This window comes from Echinops telfairi, unplaced genomic scaffold (genome assembly GCF_000313985.2).
Source record: "Echinops telfairi isolate 266 unplaced genomic scaffold, ASM31398v2 ScPeMD7_60;HRSCAF=208, whole genome shotgun sequence".
Taxonomy (NCBI): domain Eukaryota; kingdom Metazoa; phylum Chordata; class Mammalia; order Afrosoricida; family Tenrecidae; genus Echinops; species Echinops telfairi.
The window spans coordinates 3,924,801-3,939,395 of NW_022103958.1; the positions used below are offsets into that span (position 1 = coordinate 3,924,801).

Genomic DNA, 14,595 nt, shown 5'->3' on the forward strand with positions numbered 1-14,595 from the left:
AGAGATTTATGCAAACAGGCTGGGGCAGTGATGTCACCCAAGGGGACTATCTCCCAGTGGCAGGCCCTTCGATAAAATCAGGAACTTGTGCTGCCCTGCAATGTCAAGGAAGGGGGCTCACCCGGGGCTCCTGTAGCTGGGGGGCAGGCCTAAGCCCTGTGCCCGCCCTGTGTCCGTCCAGCCCCTGACGGGGCGCCCAGCGCGAGGGGCTCCGCAGTGGCCCCGCTGAACGAGGCAGGGGAACGGACGGGCTCGGAGCCCGGCTGGATGTTCCAGGCGTGCAAAATGGAAGGGTTTCCCCTCGTCGTCCCTGTGAGTACCCGGACTGCTCCGCCAGCCCAGCCCGGGCCCTTGCTCGCTGGCCCACACCTGCCCACCAGGTCCTGGGGCCCCCTCCCCAACCCCCCAGCTTGCTATCAGTGGGAAGTAGGTGTTTCCTCCCTAGAGAGCCCGGCCTGAGACCCCGTGAGGGGCCACGGCTTCCTTGGAGTGTGCCAGAGGAGGGGGTGGTGGTGGTAGTGGTGCTGAAGGCTGGCCCTTGGTGGGGCTGCGATCAAGGTTGGGCTGGAACTGTTCATTATGGACGGATGGACAGGCGGGCGGGCGGACGGGTGGGGTGGCGGGTCTGATCCAGGGCAGGGCTCTGGGCGGAGGATGGTCAGAGCGGCAGTGTAGAGCTGATGGGGAGACCGGTGTTGGGGGGAGCAGAGCCACTGGACAGTAAGGCGGCAAGCATAGGCCAGAGAGAGACCTTGGCCCAGGAACTGGAGGCTCCTGGAGACTGAAGTTGAAGTAACCCTAGGTCAGCAATCCCCCATGTGAGGCCTGGCACAGAGGACATGGGTGTCGTAAACTCAAGGGTTTGGGTGTCTGGCCCACCCGTCCTCCGGAGGCTGGGTCAAGGGCTGGGATAAAGACAGGGCCCAGGGCTGAAGCAGGATCAGTGTTTAGGACAAGGACTGGGGCTGGGGCAATGTTTGGGGTAGGGGCAGGGGCAGGGGCAGGGGCAGGGGCTGGGCAGGGGCAGGGAGAGACGAACTGAGACTGGAGAAGTGAGGCTGGGCCAGGGCCCAGATTCATGGAGAGTCAAGGCAGGGAGGGGCAGACGGCAAGGTTCAGGCCGAGATTGGGGCTGGCCGGCTCCAGGCTGAGCCTGGGACTGGAGTTAGAGCAAGGGCTGGGACTGGGGCAGGGAGAGGGGTTGAGTCTGTGGGGGAATCCTGGAGACCCCAGGGAGGGAAGACAGGGGCATGGACCTCAGGCTAGGACAGTACCCACTGCTCTCTGCCTCAGAGACAGTTGTAGCCTCAGCCAGGGGTAACCTGGGTCCTTCTAGAGGACCCCCCCACACACATCCCGGATCCCCCCCCACATCCCGGACCCCTACACATATATTCAGGGCTGGGCTGGGGAGGGATAAGGAAGGGATAGCCAGGAAGGGTGGGCCGCAGAGCCACCCACCTGACTCAGCTTTCCTGGCCTGAAGTTAGCTCCCTTCTCCACCCCAGCCCGGCCCAACCTCAGAAGCCAGGGAGTCACCCTGGGGCCTGACACCCCCACAGGCAGGCTCAGCACTGGGCCCTGCGTGCCCTCACTCAGCCTGATGGAGATGGAACTGGCCACAGGTCTAGCCTAGCCCACCCTTCTCTTCGCCTGGGGCTGGCCCAGAGGGCCAGTGGGAGGCTGTCTGGGGCAGCAGGAGCCCAGCTCCAAGAGCCACAGGCCAGGGCTTGGCCCCCCTGCCTCCCTCCCTGACCTGGTCTCCCATCCCTGGGCTCCATGTAGATCGGGCAGGAGGCTATGGGTGCCTCCTGAGACAGTCCTGGTCCCCCACCCAAGGCCTGAGGGCCGCCGGGGTAACCCTTGTGCAATCTGTGGGCACCCACAGTGGGGGCGGGGAGAGGCCTGGTGACTGTTGGGAAGGTGCATGTCCCTGCGGCTAGGCCAGCGTGGGAGGGGGAGGGAGGAGGAGGGGGAGAGGAGAGTGAGGACCAGCAGGGAGGGGGGGAACCCGAGGAGATGAGGAGGGGGAGGCGGTGGGTGGGAAGGCAGGGGCGGGGGAGGGGGAAGAGGAGGGATGTGGGCAGGAAGGGGTGAGGAGGGAGGAGATCGAGAATCCCACGGTGTTGGGGGTGGGGGGTTGCGAGGCTGCCGGGAGGTGAGAGTTCCTGCCCCGTCCCCCCAGGCTCCCAGCTGAAGGAAGACCCTCGTGGATGCCAGCTGTTCGGGCCTGGGTGTCGCCCGTGGGGGGACAGGAGCTGGGGGCAGCGCAGCAGGAGGCCGAGTGGACGGGACGGGGTCGGCGGGGACAATTGGGGGGCGGTGTGCGCGCCCACGGGCGCGAGGGTCCAGGGGCTTGTGGGTGGGCGTACGGCCGCCAGCGCGCGGGTGCGGGAGCGCAGCCATGCATCACGCCTGAGTGTGTGTGCACGTGCGTGTGTGCACGCGGCGCAGGCGGCGTGCGCGTCCACACCTGGGCGGCGAGGGGCACGCGTGCGCGTGCGTGTGAGGGCGCGCGCAGAACCCCGTGAGCGGGTCCCCGCGTGACGCAGGGCGCGCACGCAGGCGGGGGCAGGAGTGGGAGGCGGGGGTCGCTAAGCAGGCCAGGGGCTCTCTAACCTCTGACCTCCAGGTTCCCAGCATCCCTTTTTGTGGGAGCCCAGGCGTCCCCTTCTCCTGGGCCCGCTCCCATTGGTCAGGGATGGGGGTGGTAGGGAGGCTGTACCCCACTCGAGGAGCCTTGCACAAGGGGTTCTCAACCTGTGGGTCGCGACCCTTTTGAGGGGGCGTCACACGACCCTTTCACAGGGGTCGCCCGATTCATCACAGTGGCAAAATGACAGTGATGAAGTCGCAACGAAAATCATGTTATGGTTGGGGGTCCGCACCACAGGAGGAGCTGCATCAGAGGGCGGTGGCAGTCGGGCCATGGAGAACCCCTGCTTGCGCCCTCCCACCCGACCCCGAGCCCCAGCCCTGACACCCCGCTCTCTCAGCAGCCAACGGAAGACCTGGTGCCCTACGAGGCCGACCTGTACCAACGCCCGGCACACGAGTACTACCCCTATCTCAGCAGTGATGGAGAGAGTCACAGTGGTGAGTCCGCCTGCCACGCCTGGGGCCACCAAGAAGGCCTGCTTCTGGTGACAAGTGGGGTGCGCCAGGCCTGGGGTGATGTCCCCCAGGGGTTCGCTCTCCTGAGCCTTGCCACTGCGCCACACGCTGCCAGCCTCACTCCACTTACTGAGCACCAGCCAGGCCCCAGGCCCCAGCCTTTGGACAAATGAGAAAACTGAGGCTGGGGTGTTAGAAGGTTGCAGGCTTGGTCAGTAGGTCAGTGGAGGCCAGTGCTGGCTGCTACAAGAATGGGGCTGTTTTCTCTTTCTCCACCCTCCAGGCCTCATCTTCCTCCATTCTTGTCACACACACACACACACACACACACACACACACACACACACACACTTCACCTCCAGCTCCCACCCACTCCTGGGTGTGGCTAGCAGTGTCTGTCTCCCAGCTGACAGCTGTTGGGGGGCTGTCCCATGCCTTATATATCTAGCAGCACCTCTGGCTTTTCGGCCCATCAGCCATGACTCCCCAGTGTTGCCAGATGTCCCATTTTTGTGAGGTGCCATCGAGTTGATTCTGACCCGTAGCGACCCTATGCACAACAGAACAAAACACTGCCAGGTCCTGCGCTGTCCTCACAGTTGTCCCGTGCTCTGCGACAATCCATCTTCTCCAGCGCCTTCCTCTTTCACTCTCCTGCACTTTACCAAAATGTCCTCTGGGGACCACAATACTCCCTAGGTGAGGACCACGGGGCTTAGGGAGAGACTCTGAGGGACCCTGAGGGCCCAGCTTGCTGGGATCCAACTGGGCCTGGATATCGGCTCTCTGGGCCTGACTGCCCCACTCTCAGGGACAAACTCAGGAGAGCAGAGAGGCGATAGATGCCTGGGACCCGGCAGGGGGTCAGTGCAAGGCCAGTGAAGTCCGCGTTAGACATCCTTGAAGCGAGATGAGGTGACCTAGTCACAGTCATGGGTGAGGCCTCCCTGGGAGAGGTGTGTGCGGCTCCAGAGACACCCCTGGCTCCACCTGCTGGCCAGCCTCAGGGTGCCTGTGGTGGGGGCTCCACAGGTCCGGCTCTCACACCTGCATGCTAAACCTGCACACAGCCCACCTGGAACCTCCACAGGGGGACCATTATACAGGCTCCACCGGGAAGCCTGGCATCCCTGGGTGGCACAAGTGGATCAGCTCTCTGCTGCTAACAGAAAGGTTTGCAGTTTGAACGCACCGAGCCAAAGCAGGCAATCTGCTTCCAAAAGTTCCCAGCCTGTGAACGGCACAGAATGCGGGTCTAGTCTGAAACGCATTGGGATGAACCTGATGGCCGTGCATGCTGGTACCGGATCTTGGGGGTAGGTGGCAAGCACACTTTAAGGCTACATCTGGGTTACACCGGGCTTCTCAGAACTCCCAACCTGGACTTTAAAATGTCCTTTCAAGTTGAATAGTAATGATCCACAGAATATGCTCTGTTGGGAAACTCAGGCAGTTTAGACTCTAGACCAGGTGTCCTTAAACTACGGCCCACCGGCCACATGCGGCCCGCCGAGGACATTTATCCGGCCTGCCGGGTGTTTTTGCCCCGTTTGTTTTATTACTTCAAAATAAGATACGTGCAGTGTGCATAGGAATTTGTTCACAGTTTTTTAAAAAAAACTATAGTCCGGCCTTCCAACGGGTCTGAGGGACAGTGAACTGGCCCCCTGTTTAAAAAGTTTGAGGACCCCTGCTCTAGGCTTTAGAGAGAGGGTCATGTGGGAGACCTCACTGGGAGTCTTGGAATTCTTCAAATTCCCTCATGGCACGCTGTCTTCAGCTCCTCCAAGCCTCAAGGGCAGGGTCTCCCTGGCTCTGGAATCACACACACCCTTTCCCAAACACCTTTGAAGAGGGAGATGGCTTAATGGCTTGATGACGGGCGCCCCCTGGTGGCCACGGGGGCACAACCACGCAGGTCCCTGTAAGCTCTGCGCTGCCCTGGGGGGACCATTTCTCCTCTGCCCAGTGTCCCTCTGGTGTTCGCTGGGTAGGGGGCATCTGCGCACTTCCTTTGGGTCGATTGAGGCTTCAGTTCCCCCACCTGGAAGGTGAGGGTGCAAAACAGCTAAGCCTGCCTGCTTGGGACTGGAGCAGATGGTGTGAGCTCCAGAGAGGAAGTTTGTGTTTTCTGGCCCTGAGCCCAGAGAACCAGTTGTTGGCAGGGTGGTCCCAGCTCCTGGCAGCCCCGCGTGTGTCGGCGCAGAACGGTGCTGTCAGACGTCCATCCCCAGGCACTGCTTCCAGGAGGCCTCTGGGTGGGCTTGAGCCGCCAGCCCTTTGGTTAGTGGTTGAGCAAGTTAAGCATTGCCACCTTCCAGGGATGATGTCTCAGGGGCTCTAGGAATGAGCCCCTGTCTGAGGGCCCCACCAAGACCATGGACTGACGAGTCCCCCTGAAAGGCCTCCCGTGTGCCTACTGGCCCCAGGCACCAACCCCTCTGCCACTGCCCCCCGATATTTATTCTAAATCCTGGTTTGAGCCTGGGGTGGGGAGACATCTGACACTCTCCTACCCGCCCTCTGCGTCTTCATTTTTGTGGGGTGGCAGCATCATGGAGAGGCTCTGGCTCCATCACTCTCTGGCTGCCTAACCTTTGCGCCAGTCTCCTAACCTCTACGAGCCCGTTTTCCTCATCGACAAGGAGAACGTGAAATGACCTGCCCCCGCTGCGTTGTGACGGTTACATGAGGTGATGCATGTAACACGCGAGGAAGCATGCTATACTGAGCACAAGATGGGGAGACCCAGCCCATAGGAGCTCGGCTGTATCGCACCTACCCCCAGCAGGAGAGAGGAAGCAGCTGGGGGAGTGGGGGACGCGTTGGGGTTGGACGTAGGGGGTCTGTGACTGGCCAACTGGCTCATTTCTCACATGTCCAGCTGCCCTCTCACCCGTCCTTCCAACCACTCCTCATCCTGCCGCTCATGCCCTCATGTGCCCACCCATCAGCGATTCACTGAGTAGACACGGTCAGTCCGGGCGGACTAGAGAAACAAATTCATAGACGCTCATGTGTATAAGAAAGAGCTTTATATACACGAGCAATTGAATAGTGAGAAAACATCCCAGCCCAGTCCAGATCAAGTTCATAAGTCTGATATTAACTCATATGTCTGATATCAATCTACAAAGCCCTCTTCAGACTCAAGAAACACATGCAATGATGTTGAATGCAGGGAGATCACAGGCCAGTGGGTGGGAAGTCTTGTGAATCCATGTAGGTGGAAGCATCTCAGGGCTGGCAGGGGTCTCCACCTGGCTCCTCCAGTTCCCAGGGCACGGGGTCAGCGCAGTGCCATGTGTCTTGTCAGTAGAGTGTCTTTCAGGGAGTGAGCAGAGAGAGAGTGTGTCTCCTGTCTCCAAGGAGGAGAAAAGCCCAGAGTTCCCAGAATTCTCAGGAGAAGGCCATGCCCACACAGAGGTCTCTGGTTAGACCTTGATTTGACAGACCAGACTTCACCGTTTACTTGTAATCCTCTCAAACTGACACCAGATTATGTAACTACCACAGACACTAAGGACCAGGCTGCTCCAGGGACTGGACATGACAGACAAGGTCACTGCCTTCACGGGGTTTACGGCCCAAAGAGACAGACAGACAAGTCATGCAGTAACCAGACGTCTCCGTCATCGGCGACAAGCCCTGTCAAGGCAGAGTAATGGGAGGCAGAGTGTCTGGGGGGTGGGGTGGGGGGACACATCTGATCTGGGCAGTCAGGGAAGGCCTCTTTGAGGAGAAGGCAGTTGGGTTGGGATCTGAAGGAAGAGAAGGAAGCGGCCATGCAGAGGGAAGGGTGTTCTCGTGGGTCAGAAGAGCGAGTGCAAGCGCAGGGGCCTCCGCGGAGGAAGAAAGCAGTGGTAGGGAGATGAAGTCAGCCGGCCGGGTGGGGCCAGGTCCCACATAAAGGCCTTGGAGGAAGTGTGGATTTTATCCAACACACAGTGGGGACCCCTCGGAGGATTCTGGGTACGGGGTGATGTGATCTGCCACGTGGAGAGGAGGTGGGAAGGAGGCAAGAAGAGCATCAGGGGATGACTCAGGAGGAGGTGGGAAGGCTCAGGTCCCAGGTGGTGGTTGCTGAGCAAAGAGGTGGCGGAAGCGGTGGAGAGGAGACAGATTTTGAGGGTTGTGCTAATAGGATTAGCTCATTGGGATGAGAATGGTGAAGAAAGTTCTCCAGCGTCTGTCCATCCATCCAGTTTTCATCCATCCATCACCCTTCCACTCATTCGTCCTTTAATTTATTACCCTTCTGCTAACTGACACATCCATCTACTTACCTATTCCCAACCGTCCTTCCCTCTCTCTCCCTACTGGAGCCCTGGTGGCACAGGGGGAGCCACCAGCTGCCTTTGGGAGGGCGATGAGACTTTCTACTCCCATGGAGTCACAGTCGCGGAAACCCACAGGGACAGTTCTGCCCTGGAGTCAGAATCGACGGCAGTGCGTTTTCCCTCCACCCGCCCAAGCTTCCCTCCCGCCAACCTGTCCCTCGAACCATTACTCGCCAAGCATCTCCTATGGGCCAGGCCCTTTGCTGAGTGCTGAAGGGTGGCTGGAACACAGGTCCCGCCAGATCCGTCTTTGACACACTCCTAACTAGGACACAGGGCCGAAGCGTGAGGCTCATGAGACTTGCAACAAGCCTCTCTGTTCTCTGTGTCTCAGAAGCCCCAGCCTCTGGGCCTCCGACTTCCTGACAAGGTGTTTTTCTTGCCCTTCCTTCCTTCCTTCCTTCCTTCCTTCCTGCCTTCCTTCCTTCCTTCCTTCCTTCCTCCCTCCCTCCCTCCCTCCCTCCCTCCCTCACCTTCATGCTCTGGCTTGATCTGAGAGATCTGGATTTCATGTTGGGGTTTCTGCTCTGAAGAGAAAAAGGCCATTGAATTATACTTGCAGGTCGATTGAGGGGGGTGGGTTGGTGGCACGAAGTTGTTTGAGGTACCAGTTATCTGTGCCGTGGTGTACACAGCGATCAAAACTGAGTCACAATAGGGATGTGTGGGGAGAAGTGTGGCCCCAGACAAAGGGCGTGTGAGAGGGGGGCTGATGGATGGAGAGATGGTCTAATGGGGAGTGATGTACCGAGGATGACGAATGGGTGGATGGGAGGTAGATGGTGGATGGATGGATCATGAGTGGCTGATGGTGGACAGACAGATTAATGAGTGGCTGATGGTGGACAGACAGATGGATAAGTATGGGCTGGGATCAAGTCTCTCCGTGGGTCTCACCCTTTCATTACTTATATTATTGTGTGTAAGATCTAGACATACGTTTTGCTAACGGAATGCATGCTGAATCACCAAATGTCTTCACATTTTTGTTAAGTATGATGCGCTTTTATAAGATGTGGGGCATATGTGTCCCAGTGGACTCTAGCAATAGGCTGGGTGGGGTGAGCCATGAAAAATATATTCCCTTGACCAAGGCCTATTCCTCAACACCACACCTTCCTCAGAATACGCAGGAACTGGTAACTACCAGCCTTCTCTTGCGGTACTGAGGCCCAAAGAGATGGTCATTCTACACAGCCACTCCTCTGGGATGCACTGCCTCATGCAACCACCTCACAACACAGCGATGTGGTGCCGACCAAGGCCAGTCTGTCTTACACAGTTACGCAAAGTTCCTGGCCCAGGCCAGTGCGCACTGTGCGTGGGGCGGGGGAGTCCCCCAAGAAATCCCCAGATTCGCTGCCATTGATTCAGTTCTGACTCACAGCGACCCCATAAGACCTCGAGATGCATGTGGGTGGTGCTTGTAGGGCCCGTGGGAGAGGAGAGGGTCCTTCAGAGCTGAGGAGGGATGGTGGCAAGGGTTTGGTCCCCGGATTCTGCCCCTACCAGAGGCTGCGTGTGAGCAGGGACACAGCCTCTCGGCGTCCGTTTCCTCAGGTCTGAAGGTGGCCCTGTTGGGGTGAGGATGAAGTGAGAATGAAGCCTAAGGCTGAGCGCAGTGGCAGGCTCCTTGATCGTTGCATGCCACATTGGCCGCAGGGAGCGGGGCTGGAAGGAACAGAGAAGTCCCATTAAGGGGACCTCAATCACAGGCTGGCCCAGTAAGGGCACAGAGCACCGCAGTCATGAAAGGGCGTCCAGACAGGGGTCTGAGGAGCCTGGAGAGGCCGTCTCTGTCCCTCGGAGGCCTCCCTGTGCTGTGTCCCCACAGGGCCCCAGGTTCAGACGGCTTCTGTCCCAAGCAGACAGGTTCATTACATAACGGCCTGAGCACCCAATCGAGGGGGGAAAAGGCAAGGTTTCCGTTGGGCCTTTTGAAATGTTGGTGGTAGCTTTGGAGTCTCTGCTGCAGCCTCCAGGGGACCCCAGGGCAGGGTCTGGAGGGTCTCCCCCAGGGGTCTGATCATGCAGATTCCCAGCTCCACTCTCGGGGGCTTCTGACTCAGCGGGCCCACCGTGGGCCCGCCAATCTGCAGGCCTGTCTGTCGGCAGGTGAGGCCGGTGAGGCTGTCCCTGAGCTCACCTGAGGAACGCTGGCCTCTGTGGGACCACCTGACTGAGCGGCCAGTGTGAAGCTACAACATGGGGTGGGGGGGGGGGCGAGAAAGAACAGTTGGGAGCCCCTTACCCCACACCTGGTGAGTTATATGTGTTTAGAGATCCCCTCCTAACCCCGGGGGTGAGTGGGTGTGGGGACTAGGGGTAGGGGGGATAGAGGTGTTCTGAGACGACCTGAGCCCTTCAGCCTGGGAAGGGGAGGCAAGGGTAGTGGTGGGGCAAGGGTCCGTGGCTACAGAGGAGCCGGGATCAGGATCCACTCAGCCCAGAGCGCTAGAACATGCCCCAAGGAGGACAAGGTAGTGGGCCTTCAAGGCGGTGCCAAGCCGCATGCAGCAGGGCGGGAGCATGAATGGAGGCGGGGTTGCTTCTCTTTGGAGGAGGGCCACACAGCTCCTGGGCAGTCTGGGCCTCAGTCCTCCACTCAGGACACGTGGGCACGGGGAGCACCCCAAGCCAAGCCAGTGGCCACCGAGTCTATTCTGACACCCAGGGACTCCGTGTGTGCGGAGTGGAGCCGCCCCAAGGGTGTTCAAGGTCTGTCTCCCAAGGCACCCCTGGGTGGGTTTGAACTAGCAACCTTTCCCGTAGGAGTCCAGCGCTTCACTGTTTGCACTGGGACCCCAGGGCTGAACACAACCAGTCCTGCCCACCTGGTCTAAGACTGGGCCCCCCCCCTCCGACCTTCAGGAGAGAAGGGCACACAGGGAATGGGGGAAGCATGTCTGCTGTGTGCTCACGTGCTAAGCCAGGCTTTTCAGAATGAAATTTTGATAATGACGACGACCAGAGACAGGGATCACGGAGGCACTGATTTTTGGCTTTGTGTCAGTTTCTGAGTGCCTTGCAGGCAGTGAGTATGCAGTTAACCCTCGCAGCCAGCCTATAGATGAGTGTAGCTATTTGGCCCACCTCACAGAGGAGGAAACAGGCCCAGACAAGGGGAGCGAGCTGCCCGTAGTCAGACAGCGGTGAATGGCAGAGCCTGGCTCCAGACCCAGCTCTGTCTGTCTGGCTCCTGTGGTGGGCCACGTGCTCCCCAAGGTGGGGGTCTGGGCCACCTGGGTCACAGGGTCAAGTGAGGTGAGGCCCTGGCTTGAGACAGGGAGACAGGGGATCAGGGAGAGGCGATGTCTGCAGGGTCACATAGCAAATCCACCACCGAGCAGGATTAGAACTCAAGTCTTGATATCCAGCCCAGAGCCAAGAACACAGTTTCTTGAGACTTTTCAGTGAGTGTTTGTGAGGAAGGGGGCAGAAGGAACACCATACACACATGTTCATACACACCAGCCACACCTCATACACTCACACATCACAGATACACATACCATACACACACTCACATACCCTTAGATACACATACCCACACCTTCTCTCTTACATACACACAAACCCCGCACACATCCACCTGGCGCAGGGCTTCAAAGAGTTCATGAAGAAAAAAGAGAATCGAATTTTAAAAATTAATTATTTTCCAAAACCATTTTATTGGGAGCTAATACACATATCATATCATTCCATAGCTCAGTCACATCGAGCAGTATTGTACAGTTGGCTGCCACAAACCCTTGAGTGTCCCCAGGGGGCTCTGCCTTGTCCCAGAGATGAGACTCTGGCCAAGCAGGTCTGTACACTCCCTTTTGGGGACATGTCAGACAATCACCCTTGATGGCCACACCTTCTTTCAGATCCCAGATCGTACTCAGGGAGTACTCAGACATGTGGCGGTGCCGGTTCCTGGAAGTGGCGCTGAGAGGAAGCATGTGGAGGATCTGCCTTTGTCCCAAGGCTCAGGCGCCCCAGCATCTGGCTGTTCTGCAAACTCCAGGCCCCACCGCTGACTCAGAGGCACCCCCACGGGGAGTTCCCAGGAAAGCCTCGGGGCCCTCACCAAAGTGCAGGGCTTTGCAGGGCACCGTGTGCTGGCAGGAGCAGGCTCTGCCCACAGTCACACCTTGGCCATGTGATGAGACGTGTGTGCTTGTGATGGTGGGCAGCCTGCCCACCTAGGAGCCTGCTGTCCCTGAGGGCCTGCTGGGGCGGTGGCCCCTGGGCTGCTGCTCTAGTTGGGTACCACAGAGCCGGCTCCGACTCCTGGTGGCCCAGGTGACAGAGTAGGACTGACCCCTAGGATTTCTGGGCTGCCATCTTTACTGGAGCAGCCCACCCCACCCACCCCCACCCACCCCCGCTCTTTCTCTGAAGGAGCCTGAGTGGGTTCCAAATGCCCACCTTTCCGTTCTTCGCAGCTGAGCACTTAACCACTGTGCCACCAGGACTCCTGGGTCCTTCACTCCAAGCACCACCACCTCCACTGCCATCGAGTCAGTGCTGACTCACAGCGACCCCACAGGACAGGGTAGAGCAGCCCCGCTGAGTGTCTGAGACTGCCACTCTTCACGGGAGTTTATTTTTCCCAAGGAGCTGGCTGGTGGTTTCAAACTGCTGACCTTTCAGATTGCAGCCCAAAGAGTAACCCCTAGGAAACCAGGGCCTCCTGGTCCCCCACCAGGAGTTTCCCCACCGTGAACTCATGTGCATCCTCACAGTAGCGACCAGCCCCGTGTTGCAGGTGAGGCCACTGAGTCCAGAGAGGCATGCACACATGCTGAGGTCACTCAGCAGGTCACTGACAAAGCCAGGATTCCAATTCCCGGGCTCAAAGCCTGCGTCCCGTGGCCACAGGGGCAGCAGGACACAGGCTTGCTGTCAGACCCAGGTCCCGGCTTTGCCACGGGTGAGGCCTGGGTGGTCTTGGGCATGTGACATGGGCTCTCCAGGCCTCACAGCCCCTCGCCTGGCAAGTGAGGGCATCTGCAAAGGCACAGCCAGTTAAACGTTCAACAACGAGCCATGACTTCCCCAGGGACACACCGGCAGGCAGTCTGTCTGGCTGGTTCCGAAGGGTCATGGCCTTGCAAAGCCTGCGGGTCAGTCCTGTGCACGCCAGAACTGACTGAATGGCAAAACTGACTGGGGGGGTGGGGGTGGGGGGCCCGGCCACCACCACCCAGTAACACAGTGGGTGCCGGGCCTGAAGCAAGACAGGGGGCCATGCTTGGCCCACGGAAGGCCAGGCGCGACTGCACTCCTTCATTTCGACCTCTCCTTCGTCCTGTTCCCCGCAGACCACTACTGGGACTTTCACCCCCACCACGTGCACAGCGAGTTTGAGAGCTTCACGGAGAACCACTTCACGGAGCTGCAGAGCGTGCAGCCCCCGCAGCTGCAGCAGCTGTACCGCCACATGGAGCTGGAACAGATGCACGTCCTGGACGCGCCCATGGCGCTGCCCCACACCACCAGCCTGGGCCACCAGGTGCGTGCGCCCGTCCCGCAGGAGCGCGGCCTGTGGTGGGGCCGGGACGGTCACAGGAAGCTGACACAGGCTCTTACTCAACCCTGCTTCCTGCCTCACTGCGCCAACGGCGGCCTGAGCCCCAACGGCTGCCTCCTGACCCTCCGACTGACCTCGTGACCCACCCACCCTTATCTCCTCTCCCCTGTAAGCAGGCAGACAGACCCCAGATAATTCCCACTGCCAGCATCGACTGCACCCCAGCTTCCATCAGAACATGGGCCCCTAGCGAACTGACTCAGCCCCACAGACCCTGCCTTCCAATCAGTGCCCTCTGGTTGACCTCCCTGCCCTCTCACGGACCCATCAACCCCACTCACTAGACCCCATTTGGTCTCATAGCCCACTAACTGCCCCTCAGCATGCACACATCTGGCCTCAGGGCTCCTGGAGGCCAAACAGGCCCTCATGCCTCTTTTGCTGGACCCCACAGCCCTATCCCCAGGGGGTCCTGCGACCCTTGCCCCCACAGCTCAGGTCCCTGTGCAGGACACAGGCAGAACATCCGTGTGACTTGCCTGACCCCGACTTTCCCAGCCTTCTCCCCATCTTTCTGCCTCCTGTTGTCCCAGCCACTCCCTCTGACATCACCTCTCCTGCCAGGTCTCCTACCCGACCCGGGTGTGCCTCCCATACCCTTCCCTGTCCCCGGCCCAGCCCAGCTCAGATGATGAGGAGGGTGAGCGGCAGAGTCCCCCGCTGGAGGTGTCCGACGGAGAGGCCGATGGCCTGGAGCCAGGGCCTGGCCTCCTGCATGGGGAGACAGGTAAGGTTCCAGCCCCAGCCCTGACCCACCAGACTTGGCCTGGCCGAGGCCCCATCCCAGTAGAGTCGGGCTGATGGAGCCAGCAGCCATGCCATAGCCGCGCACAGAGCATGTGTGCTTGTGAGTTCATGCGTGTGCATCTCTGTACTGTGTGCATGGCTGTGTGAGAGTTTTCATCTCCATGCCATGTGCACAAATATTTGTGCATGTCTGTGGCTGTGTGTGTGTGTGTGCACTGCTTCAAGCATGAATGTATGCGTATGCACAGCTGTGAACATGTGTATGTGTGTGAATGCGTGCATGTACATCTCTGTGTGTATGAGTGTGCACAGACGGCTGTGACCGTGTACGCGCATGCGTGGTTGCGTCCATGTGAGTGGGTGTGCCGAGTGCATGCATGTGGGCCTCTGCGCTGCGTGTGCATGCATCTGTGCTGTGGGAGCGTACTGGGCACCAGCGTGGGTGTGGTGTGCGCGTGCGTGACCCCGGGGTGGCCACGCGGTGGGACTCACGCCCGCCCCCGGCCCCCGCCCCCAGGCAGCAAGAAGAAGATCCGGCTGTACCAGTTCCTGCTGGACCTGCTCCGCAGCGGCGACATGAAGGACAGCATCTGGTGGGTGGACAAGGACAAGGGCACCTTCCAGTTCTCGTCCAAGCACAAGGAGGCGCTGGCGCACCGCTGGGGCATCCAGAAGGGCAACCGCAAGAAGATGACCTACCAGAAGATGGCCCGCGCGCTGCGCAACTATGGCAAGACGGGCGAGGTCAAGAAGGTCAAGAAGAAGCTCACCTACCAGTTCAGCGGGGAGGTGCTGGGCCGCGGCGGCCTGGCC

At 59.5% G+C, this 14,595-nt stretch overlaps 1 protein-coding gene across 1 annotated transcript in view; it reads left to right on the forward strand.

Annotated features, from left to right (window-relative positions):
- Window positions 1-209: 209 nt before the first annotated feature.
- Window positions 210-14,595, forward strand: part of SPI1 (Spi-1 proto-oncogene) — a 14,824-nt gene continuing 438 nt past the window's right edge. Inside the window, exons 1-5 of the mRNA XM_045291121.1 lie at window positions 210-312; window positions 3,000-3,096; window positions 12,767-12,957; window positions 13,600-13,762; window positions 14,300-14,587. Of these exons, the coding sequence (XP_045147056.1) occupies window positions 268-312; window positions 3,000-3,096; window positions 12,767-12,957; window positions 13,600-13,762; window positions 14,300-14,587 (784 nt within the window). The 5' untranslated portion in view covers window positions 210-267. The remainder of the gene's footprint in view (window positions 313-2,999; window positions 3,097-12,766; window positions 12,958-13,599; window positions 13,763-14,299; window positions 14,588-14,595) is intronic.